This window comes from Diabrotica undecimpunctata, chromosome 1, assembly GCF_040954645.1.
Source record: "Diabrotica undecimpunctata isolate CICGRU chromosome 1, icDiaUnde3, whole genome shotgun sequence".
Lineage (NCBI taxonomy): Eukaryota > Metazoa > Arthropoda > Insecta > Coleoptera > Chrysomelidae > Diabrotica > Diabrotica undecimpunctata.
This window is the reverse complement of record NC_092803.1, coordinates 67,997,026-68,019,453: the sequence shown is the minus strand read 5'-3', so window position 1 is coordinate 68,019,453 and position 22,428 is coordinate 67,997,026. Positions and strand designations below refer to the sequence as shown.

At 34.9% G+C, this 22,428-nt stretch overlaps 1 protein-coding gene across 2 annotated transcripts in view; it reads right to left on the bottom strand.

Annotated features, from left to right (window-relative positions):
- Positions 1–22,428, bottom strand: part of LOC140450443 (acyl-CoA Delta-9 desaturase-like) — an 85,971-nt gene that overhangs the window by 42,184 nt on the left and 21,359 nt on the right. Inside the window, exon 1 of one of the 2 annotated variants that reach the window (XM_072544091.1) lies at positions 1,061–1,203. The exons of the other annotated variant lie outside the window; for it this stretch is intronic. Coding sequence (XP_072400192.1) covers positions 1,061–1,119 — 59 coding nt within the window. The 5' untranslated portion in view covers positions 1,120–1,203. Of the gene's footprint in view, positions 1–1,060; positions 1,204–22,428 lie in introns of those variants that run through there. 2 annotated transcript variants of the gene reach the window in all.

Sequence of the window (22,428 nt, the reverse complement as noted above, 5' to 3'; positions counted from 1 at the left end):
AGAAGTGGTCCAGAAGAGGCTGCTAAAAAAGAAGAAGAAGATATTTCTAAAGAAAGACACACTAAAATTTGAAAATGAGTAATACTCTAGTAGTACCTAGAGTACTAGTAAATCGAGAAGACAATGTGAAATAAGTATAATCGTTGTAAAGAGGGATGCTATACAAAATTTGAAACTCAGGCCTAACAGCAATTAAAGAAATAAATAAGTCAGTAACTTTTTAACTTTTGTAAAACATTTTAAAGCAGCTTGTTGAAAGCGCTGCAATATATATTGCAGGAACATGCCATAGAGATGAGCTATAAAAATTAACATCGGAAAAATAGAATAAGTAGGCTCAATATTAAGTGTAAAAGTGCTACGGTCAAAAAATTTTTTAGTAAAAGTGAAGTGAAAGAAGGATTACATTTATTCAATATATAACAGAAATACAGAAAGTTAGGTCCCAATCATATTTCGTATAAATGTTTTTCTATCAATTAACGAAATGAAAGTGCACTGTTCAAGCTGCTGGTGTCAACACTTTTGCTAATATGCCGTATAATATAGCAAAATTTCTGCATGTGGATAGTCCTAAACTATACCATGGTACTGCTTTAGAAGATTTTCCGGAACAGTATCTGCAGATACTGGATCAGATATATTAGAGCTCAAAAGAGATGGCAGATAGATAGATGGCAGAAGTATAAAGAAAATGAGAATGCTTCTAGATATCAAAGACTAGAAGTAGAATTAAATAATAATTCTTTAAATTACATCTACGTCTAATATTCATGGTACAAATATAGTTTGAATGAAATTGTTCTCAACATATTCGTTACCAGCTTTCACGATATTGCGAAATCGCTTCTTAGTAATTTGTAATTAAATTAGGTTTTTTTCTGACTTTTAATGCACCTGAATAAAACATTTTTTTGGTTTTATTTGAATTTTTTTTCTGTTTTTAAACAATAAACACTGTTTGCGCTTGCATAAATAACTTAATCTCAATTATAAACGTAAAGATATATATCGATATTAATACTAACTATCTAATACTAAAAATTTCTTTGATACTAACCTTTCACCATTCATAATTTTCAACCACATTTTTAACTTTTTTCTTAAGGACCAAATCATTTTTGTTAACTACCGACTAACTGAAGAATGCGAAGCTACTGTTATAAAAGTAGTAAGACGACAAAATTTATAGTAATAATAAAAATGTCATTAGCAATCGATACACAAGAAGTACCACATATATTCAATTTATAGTTTTTTTTGCCCCCCCCAATAACTGAAGACATTCTGCTTAGACCTGTCCATGAATCATTATTAACTACTGGCTCGAGAAAATGATATACTTTTTTGAATATTCTGTCTCATTAAGTTACAAATTAAATAACAAGTTCCTTAATTAATTATTAAAGAATTTAAGATAAAGTAGGAATGTAATTGTATAATCCTTTTCAACGTTTTCAACAATAAAAATATTTACCGATTTAATAATAATTAAGTTAACAATAAACAAATAATTATTTATAGTATGTGACATTGTATTGACTATTTCACTCATCTTAAAATTTTCACATAATCTGACCAATTACAAACCAAAGATAGCTTGTGTTATCGCGAAAACACCAACTGTCTTTCAATTCTGATTGGTCTATCAGCTTCGTGTTTTCAACGACGTAACCATGGATACCGATCGCAAAGCAAAGTTTGACGTTTGCCAAAAAATTATTGTAGCTGTATACGTCAAAATGAGTCGTTTCGGTGGTACTTCAAACAAAGTTATAAACCAAAACATTGAAGAAAATATACCGAGTAACACAAGAAAATCTAAATCTTATATATGGAGACAATTTATGATGTTCTGTGTGGATCGCAACTACAAATTAGATGCAGAAAATAACAACAAAAGACTAGCATTCATTCTCATTCTACTGAATTTTTGACCTATCACTTTGTTCATGAAATAGTCTAATAAAATACCACTCGTGATTTAATTTAGCTTATAAGTCTGTCTTTTATTTCTAAACTCAACTGAGTTTCTTAAAGAAAATACCACTCGTTCTACGGACTCGTGGTGTTTTCAAGCAACTGTTTCGTTTAGAAGTAAATCGACAGACTTATCGCGAAAATTGAATCACTAGTGGTATTACTATTGATAATTTTTTGTTTTGATTTAAACCGACAGATCAGAGGATATAAACAACGAAATCATCTGTCTCTAACGATTTAACCAACTGGAATCAGTTTTTGTGGCTGGCGAAGAATCTAAAATAAAGAAGAAAAAGAAAAGAAGCTACTTACCGGAGACATGATGTTTTTAATAGGCAAAATAGTAATTTTTAGAATTAGAATATCACACCATTTATTCAAGAAGAGACATTATCAGAGTTTACAGAGTTTACAGCTGAAATAGCCTCGCTAATTTTTAATACCCGTTGATTGTAATGTAACATATCAAAAAGCATTGCAGATCTGGAGTTTTGATTTGAATCGTTAAAGTCTTTGTTTGTTGGTATTACTTGCTATAGCCAGGATTTTTGCTGCATATAGTCATATCAGTTTTAAAATACATTTACTTATAAATCAGAAGCTTCTTTGGCTAAGATTTGATTTTTTTTGTATTCACGTTCATTTATTTAATAATATACAAATTAAATTCCAAATATATATATTCATAGACTATGAGCCGTAGCTATATTTGTTTTATAAGTACTGCATAAGTGATACGATAATGTTGTTTTGTCATGAGAGTATGTCGGAATACTTGTATTGTTGCTGGTTGGGAGATCTGACGTCTACATTGGTAAAGAGTGGACCCTAGTATGCTTCCTTGCGAACTTCCAGAAAGTATTGCAAACAGGTGAGTGATTTTACCACCTCTTTTGACATGAAAAATCAATTTGCCATCAATTTTTTCACGTAGAATCTTAAAGAGTGAGCTAATAAGATGCGGCAATATAGATATAGATTTACTTACCAAATTTTGTAGAATATCTGAGATCTATCTAGAACAGTAATTTTTTTTAATGTGGCAAACGTGAAGAAATACATTTTAAATAAAATTTCTTTCCAAATTGAAATGTTTAAAATGGTTCTAAATAACTGATAGGGCATCTTCTTTTTCTACTTAGCCTTCTATTGTCTATTTTTTTACATAGGCCTCTCCCACATCCTTCCATCGATCTCTATCCTGGGCAACATCATCCAATTTGTTACGGCTATTCTTTTTATGACGTACACTTATCTCATCTCTGGTTTCCTCTTGGTCTTCTACATTTGTAAAGTATGGATAGGGCATTGGAATAAGTTAATCCAATGAATTATCATATTTGATAAGATGGTAAACACCGTCACTCCACGTTGTTTTGCTACTTCATCTACAGAACACTTCTTAAATGTTGGTGAATGTAAGTAATTTACATAACTCCGAAAGCTATTTTTTGAGCTTTTCTTCTAGTTTTATTTCTTTGCTTATTAACCAATATAAGAGCTCCTTCTTTTTCCAGTTATTGTTGAGGTAATTGCTCCTTTGATATGGTATGATAACACTGGAAAGCACATGTTTTATCCCATGTATTATTTCCACTATTTCTTGAGAATTTTGTTGAGTAGAATACAAATATGCAATCAAAAATACTCTACCACATAAGGTTTTTTTTATATATTAATATATATAATTATTATATATATATATTATAATTATATATATATTATATATATATATATATATATATATATATATATATATATATATATATTAATTACTATTTAAATGGGAATAAGCCACAATTAAAGGTTAAAATACGTTTATTGACGTTTCAATTTCCACTTCGGAAATCGTTCTCAAAATTTGTTTAATTTACTAATGTTTGTATTTTGAGAACGATTTCCGAAGTGGAAATTGAAACGGCAATAAACGTATTTTAACCTTTAATTGTGGCTTATTCCCATTTAAATAGTAATTAATTTAAAATGCCACAAGAAAATAGCTTCAGAACAATATATATATATATATATATATATATATATATATATATATATATATATATATATATATATATATAGCGCCAGATGTTGGGTGTCTCCCAAATCCTAAACGAAGAAAAACGTCGTAAAACAAAAACAACAGACGCTATCGAAAAAATCGGGTCGTAAAATGGAATTAGGCAGGACACGTCACCAGATTATCAGACAACCGATGGGCAAAACGTATTTTAGAGTGAAGACCAAGGCACAAAGCAATACGGAGCAGAAGACACCCACCAACTAGATGGACTGACGACATCAATCAATAACTGGATGCAAGCCGCACGAGACATATAGGAAGAGCTGAGGGAGACCTACTTCCAGCAGTGGACGCATACATTTTGGCTAAAGCTCAGGCAGTGCTGTGTAGTCTCCTAAATTCTCTTCATTCAAGTGATAGTGGTTGTAAATTGTATTGTGTGCACAGTTAAACATGTCTCGTATATGTCTAAACTATCCGAAAACCTTTTGTTATGTGTGGTGAATTAACTTTTAAATCACAAAGAAGAAATTTTACTTCTTTGATGAAAGCCGCCAGACCCAAGGACAAAATTGAGCCCCACATATATGTTGTGTAACATAATGTATACTGGATGGGTCAACGATTCTCGCCACATGTCGTTGGCAGTTCCAATAGTGTGGAGGGAACCGACGGATCGTAGTTGAAACTCTTGCTTTTCTTTAACAAATAGAACACGGATAACAAGTAAGCCAGAACATACTTTAAAATATTACAACTTGCCTTCAGCGATCTGACCTGTCAAACATAGTGAGAACTACCAATACCGCCTCCTTAAACATCCATAGAAATTAGTGACAGTACAATTCCTGACCCAGATCAAGAAAAAAATGATGATATTCAAGATCCTAGTTTTGAGATAGCCACTGAGCCTCATTTATATATTCAAGGTGGCCTTAATGATGTGATTTTTTTCAGCAGTAATGAATACTTTGCATGATGAGCATACACCAGAAGAGTGGCGTTTATTTATAGACTCATCCAAAGTTAGCCTTAAGGCTGTTCCATTGCATAAAGGTAACCAATTCTTCTTGATCCCTTTGGCCAATTCTGCAAACATAAAAGAAACAAATGGCAATTTGAAACTGATTTTTGGAAAATATTCAATACAATAGATACAGATGGAACTTGTGTGGAGATGTTAAATTAATTGCTATATTACTTGGCTTACAGGCTTTATATACAAAGTTTGGCTCCTTCTTTCAGGAACACAACAGCCGAGATTGCAAAAACGATTATAAAAATAAATCATGGAAGCGGATAAACTGAGCGGAAATTTATTAAACCTGGTAAGAAAACTGTTGAAAACACGCTTTTGGTTGATCCTAAAAAATTATAACTGTCACTACTGCACGTGTTAAGTTGGGATTAATAAAAAACTTTGTCAAAGCTATTAACAAGAATGGCCAAGATTTTTTGGACTTAAAAGAAGTTTCCTAGATAAAGTGATACGAAAATCAAATGGGACACAATTATAGGTCCACAAATACACGATTTGATAAAAGATAACAAATTCGAAAGCAGACTTAATATCTTAGAGCAGAGCATGGACCTATTTCAAAAATGTAAAATAAAAGAGGACATCGTTGTAGGTCCACAAACACAAGATTAAATAAAAGATAACAACTTCGAAAGCATATTTAATGACTTGAAGCACAGCATGGACCTACTTGCTGACTGACTACTGCTGGACAGTTAGAAGAGGTGTACCAGAAGCAAAATACGTAAAACTGCATTTATTTTTATAAACAACTTGTGTATTTCTGTACCAATACAACCTGCAACAAGCATCCAGCAATTGAAAATAATTAAGGTACTAAATTTAAAAAAGATGATGACGTCATTATAAAAAGGTAATTTACACTTTATTAGAATATTATTATAAATAAACAGTAAATTTAAATTAAAAGTGGACCTATTTCGGAAACTTATTGTAATGTTAGAGTTTATGTAGCTAATAGTAAATTTATGAGTTACCCTTGCTACAGTACATAACAATGTTATTGCTTAGTTTTATAATGATTTTTTAAGTATAGGTCAAACTGATATTATTTGTAAATCTGGAGGAGGAGACCGAAACCAATACCTCATCGTTTTTGCTCCTAATTTACTTCTTTTTTAACTTCACAATATTTTTTATTATGGATTTATCTTGTTGAGCTTATTCCAAAAATCTATAATATATTGCTTTAAATTGGTAGTGTAGGCAAAAATCCAAAGTTTTTTTATGAAAACTTAATGCAATGTTATAATGTCATTGATTTCTTCCAAATAATAAATAAAGAATATACGCAATAAACAAATTAAATGGAATTATGTATTATTATACAATACTGCTTTCTGAATCTATTTTTGAAAGACCATTTGAGATAAAAACCATTCCAATCTGCGATATTTTTCTGTAGTTTAACAACTTTGGTTTATTTATATATCTTCAATATCTCGTTGATTTATTGTCTGTGGTATTTATGCCTGCTTTTATTAATATTATGTTTTTTTTAAATCTTTAAGTAATATAAGCCTTTTCTAACTCTACAACTATTTATAATACACAATCATTTAATTACAAATGCTTAAAACAGCTATAAAAATTGAACGAATTATCTAGTTAAGGACAAACGGTAAAGGTCATCCACCAAAAATTTAAATATTTAAGTTGTTGATGGTCAAACATTTTTCCTGATCATTACTTACATCTTCTTGTCAAAAAAACTTAAAAGAAAATATATACAGGAATGTGCAAAAAAATAAAATATGGTGCATGCGCTACAATTTTGAGCTTTGCCATCTCTATAAATAGTGAGCCTGACATTATGTGACCAATCAAAATAGACGCGTTACGATGGCTAGACAGTATAGAAAAAATGAATGAGTCAGAATCTTAACATTTTACAAAAACCAAAGATCAAATAGAAGGAGAAGAAAGAGTGCGCTTAAAGCAATATTTAAAGGACACGTGGAGTGAAACTTAAAATCATAAGGCGCACGATTCTGAAAAACAATAGGAAATAAGTGAAATTCCCCTAGAACAGGTACCAAAATAACTAAACACCAAACTAATCAATTTGAATTTAGACAAAAACTTGGTACCATCGAGCAAATACATAGAATAGTCTAAACAGCTGGAGGTGCCCTTGAAAACAAGTCCTACAGTACAGCTGCCTTCCTAGACGTCTCGCAGGCATTTGACATGACGTCTGATTCTTCTTGATGTGCCTATCCGTTACGAATGTTGGCGATCATCATGGCAATCTTTATCTTATCTGCAGCAGCGCGGAAAAACTGCACAGATGTTGTATTGAACCAAATTCTGAGGTTCTTTAACCAAGATGTTCTTCTTCCTGGACCTCGTTTTCCAAATATTTTTCCTTGCAGGATGGCTTGAAGGGGAGCATATCTGGATTCATTTCGCATAATATGTCCGAAGAACTGTAACTTTCGAGATTTGATGGTGGTCAATACTTCTCGATTCGATTCTTATTAATTCTGACGTCTGATATGAAGCCTAAATTCTACAGTCATAAATAAAAAATAAACCCTTTTTAGTTAATCATGGCGAAGCTTGAACTTCCTCAGATGCGTTCTTGACAGGAGTCCCTCAAGGTAGTCTACTCGGCCCAACCCTATATTTACTGTACACAGCTGTCATCCATACCATAAATAATACTACGATTGCTACGTATGCAGATAATACCATCATAATGGCCACTAATGTGGCCATGGCAATCCCTGCCAATCCAAGATTAGCATCCGGAAATATGCAAAATCATTTACACAATTAGAGAATTGGTTAAAACTATGGTTTGTCAAAGTCAGTGTCATTAAAAACAGAGAACTGCCTTCTGGTATTAATAAACCGAAAATTACTACATGTTAGGAACGATGTTAAATATCTGGGTATACACATAGATAATCAAGTAAATTGAGGAAATATTTATAGTCCAAACTTCTTCACTTTCTTCAGTGAAGGAACACCATAACTCAGTGTACAAACTACTGAGGAAACTATTATCTCAGCCAAATTTACTCTCCAATAACCTTCTGACCCCACCACTGCTTAGAAGACTAAAAAGGTTGGATCCTCTACATCTATCCACCGCTAGGAATTAGATAGAAATAACTCATATCTATAAAAGTCGGAAATTTAAATACAAGATAAAAAATATAAGTCTTGATAGCTTCTCTTGTGGTGTAAGAACTTGCTTTTTTGCTGCAGTTTGGTACCTAAGACGTGATGCTTTAATTCTACGCCAAGCTGTTGTCTTTCTTCCCGAAAACTGTGACACAATTCTTGCAGTGACAGTGACAATGACAGTATATAAATAATAAGTATTTATCCTTTAAAATACACTACTCAATTTTTTACAAAATACGCTTTAAAAGTCGTATCAGTTTTTTTAGGAATCAGTTGTACATACCACCATTTAAATATCCAGATAAAATATGATAACGTATTAATTTGTTACCTAAAGTTGTTTCAGAAACAATAACTTTAAATTAGTGTTGCTAATGTGATACCTTTTTGACTCGTGGATTCTCATCACACCAGAAGTGAGCATTGTGGGAGTGAACATACCTTGTCGTGTAAAGGTGGCCTGGTCCGTAAAAAGAATGCATTTTAAAATAACTTGGATTGATTGTTGTCCTTTCTTGCAACGTTTCACAAAAATCCACTCTAACCGGTAGATCGTCTGGCAACAGCTCTTGGACTTATCTGTAATGATAAGGATTTAGCTGCTGCTCTTTAAGTATCCGCCAAGTATTTGTAGAAGACATATTTGTTTGTCTTTCCATGTTTCTTACTCTAACTGTTGGATCTCGATCAAGTAAATTTAAAATAATATTTTCTTTAATAATATTGTCCTTGTTGTTCTTGGTCTACAAGACTTTATTTTACTTGGTCCAACATTCTCAGTTTCTCGACAACGTCGTTCAATGGCTCTAAATGTTTTTTTACTTGGTGTCTTCCAGGAAATTTTTTCTGAATAACGGGTAAAAGCTGCACTAGAGTTTCCTAAACACTCGCCTAAGGTTAATAACATGTCGGTGTATTTAACATTTGAGTACTTTTGATTAACAATATCTAATTTTACAAATAACAAGGTTTCAAAAATCTCAATCAATAAATGTCAGTTTCCCATGGCACACGTGGAGAAAATTGAGATATATATGTTAGAACTTTATTATTACTTTATACCAGCATCGGCTACTACTTCATAATTTTCAAATTAAAATATTCCGAAAGGGGTATACAGTGTCAAGTTTTATCAAGAGTACCTTTTTGGAGTAAACTTTTATGATGTTTATGTTAGCTTGGAATTTTGATTAATAATTCTATCCTTAAAAAAGTTATACTTGGTTGGAACTTTGTAATTAGCGCCTTTATGAAAGTCAGATATAAAAGCAAATTCATGGGATGTATCAGATTCCAAAACATATTCGTATAAAATTGTATTAGACTGTTGCCAGTAGTTTGAACAAAATCGTAAAAAATGTGTAATATTTCTTTTTTCGACGCCCCTTATCTTGAAAACGGATGGCGTTACAATTACATTCTTCTTTTTTGCAATTTTTAGGGGATTATTTTATTATATTGTTACGTAAAAATATGAGTCATAGTTTTTAACCTTTAAAACATGTTTTTATTCTAATATGTTGTAGAGATTACGAGAGGCCTCGATTTACCTGAGCGACCTTCCAGAACCAGTGCGAGGGAAATCCAGTTTGCCTTTACCGTTTCGCCATCGAAGGTTTTGGATTTTTCGAGATAACGGCACTGGTATATAATAACGGAACTTTATTTGGAAGGGGCAGTTAATTCGGACGACGCGCTCGCGATAAAATGTTACGTTCGCTTTTTAATAAATTATGTATGTTTAGTGAAAATAAATAAATATCAGTCATTGTGCTTTTTAATGAATTAAGATAAGAACAAGACATTATAAATTAAAGACTTAACAATTAATAAATTCACAACAAATGGTGTCAGAGTGAGATCGAACATAAATTAGACTTATAATAATAATACAAGTGAATATAAAATAAATTGTGAAAATGGCTACGATTTATGAGCTGACAGTGACTAATTTAAGAAGACATCTCGAAGACAGAGAATTAGCTTCTACCGGAAAAAAGGCTGAGTTAGTCCAACGACTAAAGAACGCTTTGCTAGAAGAAGGACTAGATCCAGAGACTTATATATTTGAAGATGCTGTCCTCTCGTCGATTTCGAAAGTTTCTTCTGATGTAGCCAAAGTTTCTGGTGACATCGCATCATTAGAGAACAAAGTTTCTGACGATATTTCGAAAGTTTCTTCTGATGTAGCCAAGGTTTCTGGTGATGTAGCCAAAGTTTCCGGCGACATCGCTTCGTTGGAAGACAAAGTTTCTAACGAGATTTCTTCGCTGGAAAGCAAAGTCTCTGCTAACATCTCTTCGGAAATCTCTAAAGTCACTTCTGAGATGTCTGCCCTGGACGATAGAATATCTTCATTAAAAAACCAAGTTGCTGCCGATATGTTAGCCTTCGAAGAAAAGATATGGAAAGAGATGGAAAGGAAGATGGAGGAAACAGGGACAGCAGAGAGAGGTAACAATCCGATTACAGTGGAGATAAAAGAAGACCAGACGAAATTTAAGTTAAAGACACGGCCGAAATTTGAAGGAAGTGGAGGTTCTATTCATGTTAAAGTCCCAACTTTCGACGGAAAATCATCATGGAACAACTACATGAAACAGTTCGAATCAGCCGCAAGAGCAAATGGATGGTCTGAAAAAGAAAAGGCGGTAAACCTGACTATCGCCCTTCGAGGAGATGCCTTAGATGTGCTTCAGACCATAGCCGTAGAGGAGACCGATGATTTCGAACAACTGAAGAAGAGGTTAAATATGCGATATGGCCACGAACATTTGGAGCATGTATATCAGTCACAGCTTAAAAATCGTAGACAGAAGAAAGATGAGGCTCTTCAAGAATATGAGGTAGATATTGCCAGATTAGTACGATATGCTTATCCAACAGCTCCCGAAGACATGATGGAAAAATTGGCCGTTCAAACGTTTATTGATGGTCTTCGTGATCATGAAATGCAGAGAACACTGCGATTAGCTCGTCACAAGACGCTGGTTGATGTCCTATCCGCCGCCCTCGAATACGAGTCAGCTACGCAGGCCTCTGGCGGGTACAGTAAAGTTAGGACTGTAAAAGAGGAAGGAGATGAAGATAAACTTGACCAGCTCTTTAATTTGATGAAAAGCATGACATGCAAGAAAAAGAAGACCATAAAATCAAGAAACTCACCATCAGGAAAACCAGAACGAGTCAACCTTAGGGGGGCAGCTTCGACCCGGAACTCTTCCAAAGACCCTCTTATACTAATAGCTTCTTTGAAATGTCGTGAAGATAGTGTATATGTAGATGGAGACATAAATGGTAAAAGACATACGTTGTTGGTGGATACCGGAGCGACCAGAACCATTATACGCCCGACAGTTATAAACAGCCGAAAGAAACTGTTACCAACGAGGTTGCGACTTCGGACCGCTACAGGTGAAAATGCTAACATTCATGGAGAAATCCAGGTACAATTGGGAATTGGAGCAGAAAAGTTCGTCCATACTGTTATAGTTGCTGACATCGAAGAGGATGTTATATTAGGAATGGACGTAATGAATATGCATGGATTCCAATTGGATTTTAAGAATAAGGTAATCAAAGTTGGCAACGAGGAGGTATTTCTCCATCCACATAATGACAACACTGTGCAAGCAGCCATTACAGAAGATACAGTCGTGCCTGCGAGAAGCGAAACGATCATAGTAGCGCGGCTACAGGGATTTGTGGACGAAGGGAGACCTGTTATGATGGAGCCTTGGAACCACGACGATGAGGTTGGCCGTGGAATCATAATTGGAAAGGAATTGGTGACTTCGGCTAAGGAAATTCCTGTGAGACTTATCAATGTCAACGACTACCCAGTGACCATAAAGAAAGAGACAAAAGTAGGAACTTGTGTACCTGTGACATCCATAATCCGTCAGGCGACAACATCTGATAATTCCAACGACAAATTCGACCAAATGGTTGCAGTTGCAGGACAGTCTCTAAATCAGATGGAAAAAAGGAAATTAAGGGAATTTCTTCGGCAGTATCGTGATATTTTCGTACCGAAAGGAGGAAAGACGGGAAGAACTACCGTTGTTAAGCATAAAATTGATACTGGTAATGCTAAGCCAATTCGTCAAACAGCTCGACGATTACCACAGGCGAAAAGAGAGGAAGCTGAAACGATTGTTCAGGAAATGAAGAAAGACGGGGTGATAGAACCTTCTACGAGTCCATGGGTCTCTCCGGTGGTCCTGGTTAAGAAGAAAGACGGAACGACGAGGTTCTGTGTGGATTACCGTTTGCTGAACAACGTTACCAAGAAAGATAGTTATCCTCTGCCTCGGATCGATGACACATTGGACACATTGGCTGGAAGTAAATTGTTTTCTACTTTAGATTTGAAGTCTGGATACTGGCAGGTAGAAATGGACCCAGTCGATAAAGAAAAGACAGCCTTCACCACAGGATCTGGATTGTGGCAATTCAACGTTATGCCATTTGGACTTTGTAATGCTCCTGCGACATTTGAGAGGCTTATGGAAAATGTGTTGAGAGGGTTATCTTGGAAAACATGCCTGGTTTATTTAGATGACATAATCGTCTTGGGGGAGACATTCGAAGATCATTTGAGGAATTTAGAAAACGTTTTTAATCGACTTAAAGCTGCCCAATTGATGCTAAACCCCAAGAAGTGCCAGCTATTTCAAGGTAAAGTCAATTATCTGGGTCATATAGTCAGTAAAGAAGGAGTGGCCGTGGATAAGGGAAAAATCGATTCCATTAAGGAATGGCCAAAACCAACTGACAAACATCAAGTGAGAAGTTTTCTTGGACTATGTACTTACTACCGGAGGTTTATTAAGAAGTTTGCAGATATCGCTAAGCCATTAACGCGACTTACAGAGGAAGCAAGAGAATACCGCTGGGATATAGACTGCCAAAATGCCTTTGAAACGTTGAAAAAGCATTTAATAACCGCACCAATTTTGGGGTATCCACTGCCAGAAGGAGAGTTCATCTTAGATACGGATGCAAGTAACGTGGGAATTGGAGGAGTGCTGTCTCAGATTCAAGGAGGACAGGAACGAGTCCTCGGATATTTTAGTAAAGTCCTTTCAAAACCTGAGCGGAATTATTGCGTCACGAGAAGAGAACTTCTAGCAGTAGTTAAATCAGTAGAGCACTTCTACCAATACCTCTATGGCAGAAAGTTTCTAATCCGAACCGACCATGCCGCCCTTAAGTGGTTGATGCAGTTTAAGAATCCAGAGGGTCAGATAGCCAGGTGGATCGAACGACTCCAAGAATACGATTTTAAGATTGAGCACCGGGCCGGAGTTAGCCACAGAAACGCTGATTCTCTTTCCAGAAGGCCATGCCCAGCAGAGTGTTCCCACTGCAACAAAACGGAATCCAAGGAAGCAGCAGTGCTAAGAACGACGATTGTCAACGACGACTGGACGCCTACTAAGATAAGGGAAGAACAAGAGAGAGATCCAGTTATACAGAAAATCCGAAAATGGAAAGAGGAAAACCGTCGACCACCTTGGCAGGAAATATCAAACCTATGCTCAGTAGTTAAGACGTATTGGGCCCAGTGGGACTCATTTATCATCGAAGATGGCTTGCTCAAACGAGTCCTGGAAAATGATGACGGTTCAGAGAAGAGAAGACAGTTGGTGATCCCAAAGAGCAGAATAGCCGAAGTACTTCGTCAGTTACACGACAGTCCATCGGGAGGGCATTTTGGTGTAAGGAAAACCCTTCAGCGAATTCGGGAACGGTTTTATTGGATGAACAGTTCCGACGACGTAAAAGACTGGTGTAAGAAATGTACTATTTGTGCTACGAGTAACGGGCCTCACCGGAAAAGGAGAGCTCCTATGAGACAATATAATGTTGGAAGCCCGTTTGAAAGAATAGCTTTGGACATTGCAGGGCCATTTCCAGAAAGTGAAAATGGGGGCAAGTACATGTTGGTAGTAATGGATTACTTCACTAAGTGGGTCGAGATTTACGCACTTCCAGACCAGAAGGCCGCCACCGTTGCAGATAAGTTGATCCAAGAATATATCAGCCGATTTGGAGTGCCTTTGGAGATCCATAGTGACCAAGGCAGGAACTTCGAAAGTGATCTATTCCAAGGAATATGTGATAGACTAGGCATGAAGAAAACAAGAACTACCGCGTATCATCCGCAATCGGATGGTATGGTAGAACGAATGAATAGGACAGTTGGCAAGTATTTGACAAAGATGGTGTCCGATCATCAGCGAGACTGGGACCAATACCTTCCGTTCTTCACAATGGCCTACAGATCTGCTGTTAACGAATCAACGGGCCAGACACCAGCCAGAGTCCTATTCGGACGCGAAATGCGACTACCTTGTGATCTAGAATTTGGGTGTCGACCTGGAGAAGATGTAGCAGGTGAAGATTATGTGATCGAATTACGAAGAAGAATGGACGATGTACATGAGTTGGTCCGTTCCCACCTTCAGATCGCTAGCGACCGAATGAAGAAACGGTACGATACACAAGCCGAAAAGGGTTGCTTTAAGAAGAACGACAAAGTATGGCTGTATAATCCCAAGAAGCGAAAAGGTTGTTCTCCCAAATTGCAGCAGTTTTGGGAAGGTCCATACCTCATCATGGAGAAGATCAACGATGTCATCTACCGAATAAGCAAGATTCCGAGGGGAAAACCGATGATAGTACACCATAACCGGTTGGCATCTTTCGAAGGTGACCACGACGTAGATGAAGAAGTGGAAGTAAACCAAGTCCAAGATGTGTCTGACCTCACGTTTGAGGAATTCATGGGTGCCTATGGAGGTACCGGTAAAGCGAGACATGGTGTTACCACTGAAGAAAAGCAAGATCTACTCGCGCTCCCCGATGACTACTCGCTGGCCCTTACCATCCCGGCCAGTATCAAAGACGCACCAGGGTTGGCATCCGTCTTTCGAAGGAAGTTTGGTCGAGTTGCAGAACTTCAATGCCAAGTGCCAGCTCCCGGTAAAACCTTGAAACTCCAAGATGCATCACGTTACCTTTTCTACCTGGTAACAAAAGACACTGCCCGTGACCAACCTACCTACCGAGATGTATGGGAAGCCTTACTTCAATTGAGAGGGCACGTACTAGAGTCCGACGTGCAAAAGTTAGCCATGCCAAAGTTGGAGTGCCGCCAATTAGATTGGAGAGTTATCCGAAATATGGTGGAGGAGATCTTTAAAGACACCGAAGTCCAGGTGTTAGTCTGTTGCAATCCGCATAGTTACTGGTGCGGAGAGAAAACCGTCCCTTGTCATTTTTATACAACTGGAAGTTGTAAAAGAGGGTCCAGTTGCCGATACCAGCATACCGTTCCAGTTCTAGTCCCAACAAGGTTCCAGGAGGAACCATCTTTTGAGAGGGGGGCAATGTTACGTAAAAATATGAGTCATAGTTTTTAACCTTTAAAACATGTTTTTATTCTAATATGTTGTAGAGATTACGAGAGGCCTCGATTTACCTGAGCGACCTTCCAGAACCAGTGCGAGGGAAATCCAGTTTGCCTTTACCGTTTCGCCATCGAAGGTTTTGGATTTTTCGAGATAACGGCACTGGTATATAATAACGGAACTTTATTTGGAAGGGGCAGTTAATTCGGACGACGCGCTCGCGATAAAATGTTACGTTCGCTTTTTAATAAATTATGTATGTTTAGTGAAAATAAATAAATATCAGTCATTGTGCTTTTTAATGAATTAAGATAAGAACAAGACATTATAAATTAAAGACTTAACAATTAATAAATTCACAACAATATGTTAGAAAAACATAAAATCTTCTTTAAAAATATAAGAGACAAATTATACAGCTAAGTACCTTCATAACAACTTATATAACTTAAGTAAGTACTTAGTTTCAATGGAAAAAAGATAATTAGTTTTTCCTTCCTTTTTATAATGAATAAATAGAATCTAACTATATTATTTCCAATTTTTTGTTACAAATAAAGTACCAATTAAGAATCTTCACTTTTTCACTTATAATTGCCGCAACTAAGAAGGAACCACCGAGGAAGTTCCGTTATTCTTTTTTCCAATTCAAGCGTTTCTAATGCGGTTTTTTTAAACCAGTAAAAGTTTGCCCTAAATAATCTTGAATAAGTCAATTTGTAGTTTATGATTAGTATATTTGGTCAGAGTGTGTCTATTGTTTCGGCAGTTGAGAAGTTTCTAATTTTTTTATGATTACATGACGTTTGTATGCCTCATTACTCTCCTTATATTTTGAAATAAGTTGCAAAAAATTGCCTTCCACTTCCACTCCCATCTATTCATTAATATTTGCCCTTGGCCATATAAGGATAAGATTGCAATATTTTATGACAGTATGAGTGATAGTAAGTAGTTTTCTCCTTCTATAATTTTCGGTTTTAGGCTAGAATTTGTACTGTCTTTAAATTTTGGTCTTTATACCCCTTTCTGGATCTGCGATTACATTTTATTTGCCTTGCGATTTGCAATGTAAATCTTTTAAATAAACATGTAAATGCATTTTTTGTTAGTGGTATTTCCTCTACATGTTGTTTTTAGTTTTATTCTGTAGTTTCTTACATTTTCTGTATACTTTCCATTGAAGTTTAATTATTAGGGCACACCACTATTATGGTTTTCCAAGCATTTGGTTTTTACGGTGTTTCCAGCAGACACGTAAATGTTGTAAAAGTTGCCCATATTTTAATAATTCTGTATTGAATCTGCTAGTGTGGTTTGTCAATTCTTGGGCTTGTTATTGACTTCTCTTTTATAAAGTGTTATTGTGATCACCTTGGTCATCTTCGTCCCGTTTTTATTCACATTCTGCTTCTCGAATTTTCTTATGGTATAGTTTTCTAAATTTGTTTCTATTGTTGTTCGTGAACGATAGTTAAGCTGAACACATACTTCCCTATGGTTTAAGAAGTGTATGCAATCTCTACCAATCTCGATTTTGCCGATATCTCTCTAATAGTATACCATAAGAGTCGTTCTCATCATACTATGTGCGGCTATGGTAGACTACTGATCTGTGTGAGATGTTAATATTAATTACTATTTTAATGTGAATAAGCCACAATTGAAGTTATAAAGTTTTAAATGAAGAATAAAATTATTGACGTTTCAATTTTCCATTCCATCTATTTTATCGATAACTAAACCTAACAATGAACAAGAACGAACAAAGAATGGTATTTATAAAATACCTTGTGAATGCGATCAGTTTTATTTAGGTGAAACTTCAGGGCCAATAAATATTAGAATAAGTGAACTTCAATCTTATATTAAAAATAAAGAATTTAATAGACCTCAAATATGTAAATATCATCATAAGTGGCTCGACAATCCGTTGTGGATCTTGGCCGGCTCACAAAGAAGTCGCCACTCCTGTCGATTCCTGGCAACTTTCCTCCATCTTCTGACCCTTAGAATCTGTAGGTCTTCTTCCACATCATCAATCCATCTCCTTCGTGGTCATCCTCTGCTTCTTGTGCCCTCTGATTTTTAAAATGTTAATCTCTTTGTGTATTCGTGATCTGACATCTTAGCAATGTGTAGAGCTCATCTAAGTCTCTGCACTTTACCGAATTTCACAATATCTTGATCGGTGTATAGCTGATATAGTTAAAAGTTGTATCTTCGACGCCATAGCCCATTTTCATTTACGGCCCCAAAAATCTTTCTAAGTATTTTTCTTTCAAAAATACCAAGACGTCTTTCATCATTTTGAAATAAGGTCCACGTTTCAGCCCCATATATCAAAACCGGTTTTATTAAGGTCTTGTATATATTGAGATGTACTGCACGTTTTATATTTTTATTTTTTAAATGTTTCTGGAGACCGTGAACAGTTCTGTTTGCTATTACTATGTGTCTTTTTGTTTCGTCGCTTGTCGTGTTTCTTGCGTTTACTAGCTATCCAAGATATGTGAATTCTTTGGCTTGCTCAAAGGTATGGTTCCAGCTTCCGCAAGCCTTGTAAAACACTGCACCATGTCTCTCATATTGTCTCTTTATTGTCTTTGAGTTTTAGGATGGCATTTGACATTTCTTCTCTTGTTGGGTCTTTACTCTGTAGTTGACGTGGAAGATTTTGTTGATTTTCTGTGTTGTTATCTCCTTCAATATCGTTTATATTTAGATATTCGATAAAATGTTGTGCCCATCTGTTAAAAACTGAGTTTTTGTCATGTAGAATTTTACTGTTAGTGTCTTTACAAATTTTTAATCGTGGTTTAAATTCTCGACGGCTATTATTTAAGGATTTGTAGTATTTCCTCGTTTCATTTTTATCGAATAAACTTTGTATCGCATTGAGAGTGTTCTGTTCGTATTTCCTCTTCGTACGTTGATGGATACGTTTTTCCTCTCTTGTAAGACTTCTATACTTTTCTTTTTTTCTCCGTGTACATCCTGTGTTGATCGTGTTTTGATATGCTGTTTTCTTTCTATTTGTGGCCATTTTGCACTCATGATCAAACCAATGATTTCTTTTTTCTGACTTGGTTTTGCCCAATATTTCAACCGATTTCTGTAACACAATATCTCGTTTATTTGTCCACAGTTGGTTAATGTCTTCTTCTTCTTCTTCTTTTAAGTTTTTTGTCCTTTGCAATGTCGGGATCTTTTAGTTTATTAATGTCGATTTAAATCGCGCTTTAACTAAATAGTGATCACCATATTTTGCTCCTCTAAACGACCTAACATGTAATAAGTTGGAGCAGTGTCTTGAATCGATGATTACATGATCTATTTGGTTAATCGTTGTATTATCAGGAGATTTCCAAGTTCCCTTATGTATATTTTTATGGGGAAATCGTGGCCTGTTCTTAGACATCGCAAAGTTTATGATTCTGAAACCGTTATCATTAGAGTCTACATGTAGGCTCTCTTTTCCGATGGTGGGCGCAAATATGTAAACACGCCTGGGAAAATTAAATATAGGGTTTAATGAAACGGGTATAGTCCTAAAAGAAACAGATGGTAAAAAGACCAAAATTAAAGAGGCGGTTCTAATTATGCTAAATGAGACCCATTGTGTCGAAAATTCCTCGGCCCAATGCAGTAGGATCTGGTTACCCATATTAAAAAATGAAGTTAATAAAAGGAAAATAACACTATTAGTAAGTCAGTAACATATCGAGGATGCATCATTAATGTTTTTTAAACTAATATTTATAACATCAGAATTTATGTTTATTGAGAGTAAACTAAATATAAGACCAAATACTTACCACGTCGGGATAGTATTATGAGGTTTTTTTCCTGTTTTTTTTTCTTTTTATTTACTATGAAACCACTAACAGGAGAATTTAAGAGAATTTTAATGTCATCATGGCATTTGGTTGTCTTTTTAAATGATGATGATTTTTTCTGACGGATATTCGCAAGTTAAAGTTGATTTCATGTAATCGAGTCAGATAAAATTACATTATTAGAAGAATTTTTCACTAAGTCACAAAAAACAATATTTGTTTAATTTATTAACACAATTAACAATATTTATTATTTGTATTTTGAGAACGATTTTCGAAGTGGAAATTGAAATGTCAATAAACTTATTTTAAACTTCAATTGTGGTTTATTTCCATTAAAATAGTAATTATTTTACGATGCCACAAGAAAATAGCTTCAGAACAATATGTTAATATTAGAAAGTTCCATCCATCTTTGACAATAGGCTTTCCTCCTCTTTCTCCAGCTTTTCCATCTCCATCTATTAATAGTACATAATACGCCTCTGTACCATATTTCTTAGCAATAGATTTTATCGACAAAAAATTTGAGTTTTGTAAATGTCTTAAATGTAACTTTTTATTACCTCATAAATCAGGCCCTTTTGTATATATTACTGACATAATACATGAAGCGCTAAATCTCGACGTCAGTAAATCTAGGTCATCGGTACAAGAAACCTTTAAAGCAAAAAAGGTTTAAAGCAAACCTTTTCTACACACCTGCCTAATTTATGGTCCTATTTTTTTGACTCCTCAATAAAATGGTTTTTTAATAGCCGATCGTAAAACATTTTATTGTTTTTCAAATTTACAAAACTGCAAAGCCACAAAAAGATAGTCGTCCCTCTCTTAAAATTATTATAAAACGCTCGTTTTCTCCCAGACACAATAAGACTTTTATCTTATCTTTAGCAAGACAATCATATCACAGCTCTCTCTACACATAAAATCATATCATATCTCGCCGCTCTCCGTATGTATTAAACGTACATACTCGTTTTACATAATCAACTTAGTAATTTCAAGATAAATTGTAATATTAAAAGTGTTTGTTTAATCAACTGTGCTCAAATAAAATAAAATAAAATAAATTCTTCAACGTCGAACTATATCTTGCTTCGACGAAGATTAATTAATCGGCGTCTTTTATAATCAACTAATATAGAAGTTTGCTCCAACCAGAAGTGCCATGCTTTCTGTAATAGTTTTAACACCAAAAAAATTAACAGTTTTGTTCGGCAAAAATTTGAAGAACAATCTTCAATGGTTCTTTAAAACCGAACGTTTTTTGACTCGTAGTCAAAAATGTAACAGTTCTCATCTCTTGTATTTTCGCCAGACAGTGTTTTGAAAACAATTCCATTGCGTATTTGCCAGGAACAGAACCATCCTTTACTAGCTTGAAAATTATTTTTAAAAATTATTAAGGAGAGCATATCGCGATTCATTTTGCATAATATATCCGATAACTGTAACTTTCGAGATGTGATGGTGGTCAGTACCTCTCGGTTCTTATTAATTCTTCTGAGGACCTCCTCATTTGTGACTCGGTCAGTCCACGGGGTCTTAAGCATTCTCCTATATAGCCACATCTCAAATGCTTCCAGTTTTCTGCTCATATCTTCGTTCACAGCCTTACACCCAACGGTAAAAAGGCTTAGGACTAAGTAAGTAAGTATCTTCGTTCAAGGTCCACGATTCAACACCATAAAAAAGAAAAAAAAGAAGTAGCATTGCAGCATTCTTACTTTTGTATCAAGAGAGAGGTTGTGACTCTTGAAGAAGGCCCCCATCCAATTGAGGGTGAATCTAGATTTTCCGATGCATGCTCTAATCTCCTAGTTGTTGTCACACAACGTATGCTTTATTAATATGTTAGCAGGGGGGTTAGGATGAAACATAATAATTTATTGAAATATTGTAATAATATATAACTTGTTTAAAATATAAATAATAAATAAATAATAAAATTACCGAAAAATTTCACTTAAAATTTCGCTTTACAGAATTTTTCACGTTTATATATATGTATATACATCTGTATTGGTTTTTCAGAGGTGCATGAAAATGTTGCCGTATATTTCCGGATATTCATCCATTCGGAAACAGTTTTCCTTAAAAGTTCCGTATACATTTCTTGTCGTAAACAATTGATAAGTCAGGCAGAAAAAAATATAAATACTGGTTATCGTTATGACAGCTTTTTGTAGGACATACGTCACTCTGTTTAACACAGGGTCGCCAATTAAAAAAATAATCACACTGCAAATTAGTTAATGTTAATTAGTTATTATTACCATCGTTAACGACTAGGAACACTACTTAAAATCCAAATTATAAATTAGAAAGACCCGCTACGTTAAATTAAATGTTTACATAGCTGTATTATAACTACTGTGTACGCCTTCTGCTGACCAAAGCCGGCATAGGGTAATTAAGTTGTTGAACACGATATGATATTATCGTGACAGTAGATGAAGGTGGGTCGTAATACCTCTAAGATTTGTTACATGGCGGATATTTTGTAGCGAAGAACAAATTTCCATAATACACATATGGAGAAAATTAGTGGTACGCAAGAAAAAAGCGACAAATTAAATCGACATTTGTAGTTAGTTTATTATGCTTTTATAAATACTAATATTTACGATAAAAGCATACAAGTAATACGATATTTTAAACAAACCATTAACATTATTATAATATTTTTGTTTCATCATAGTAAAAATTGGTACATAACAGCATAATTTTTTTAATATTTGACACATTAAGTATTTGTCGTTACATCTATGTTTATCAAAATTTCCTGTATTTGCCTGAGCACATTTTTTTAGTCATCTATATAACTTTGTGAAATTAAGTCCCATTCTTTTGCCAAAACACGTATGAAATCTTGCAAACTGGTCGAGGTTTGATTTTTGCCCATGTTTACACTCTTAGTTCCGAAACCAAGATAGTTGAAAACTATTCTATCTTAAATAAAATTTTATGCAGAATACTAATGTATAGGTCATC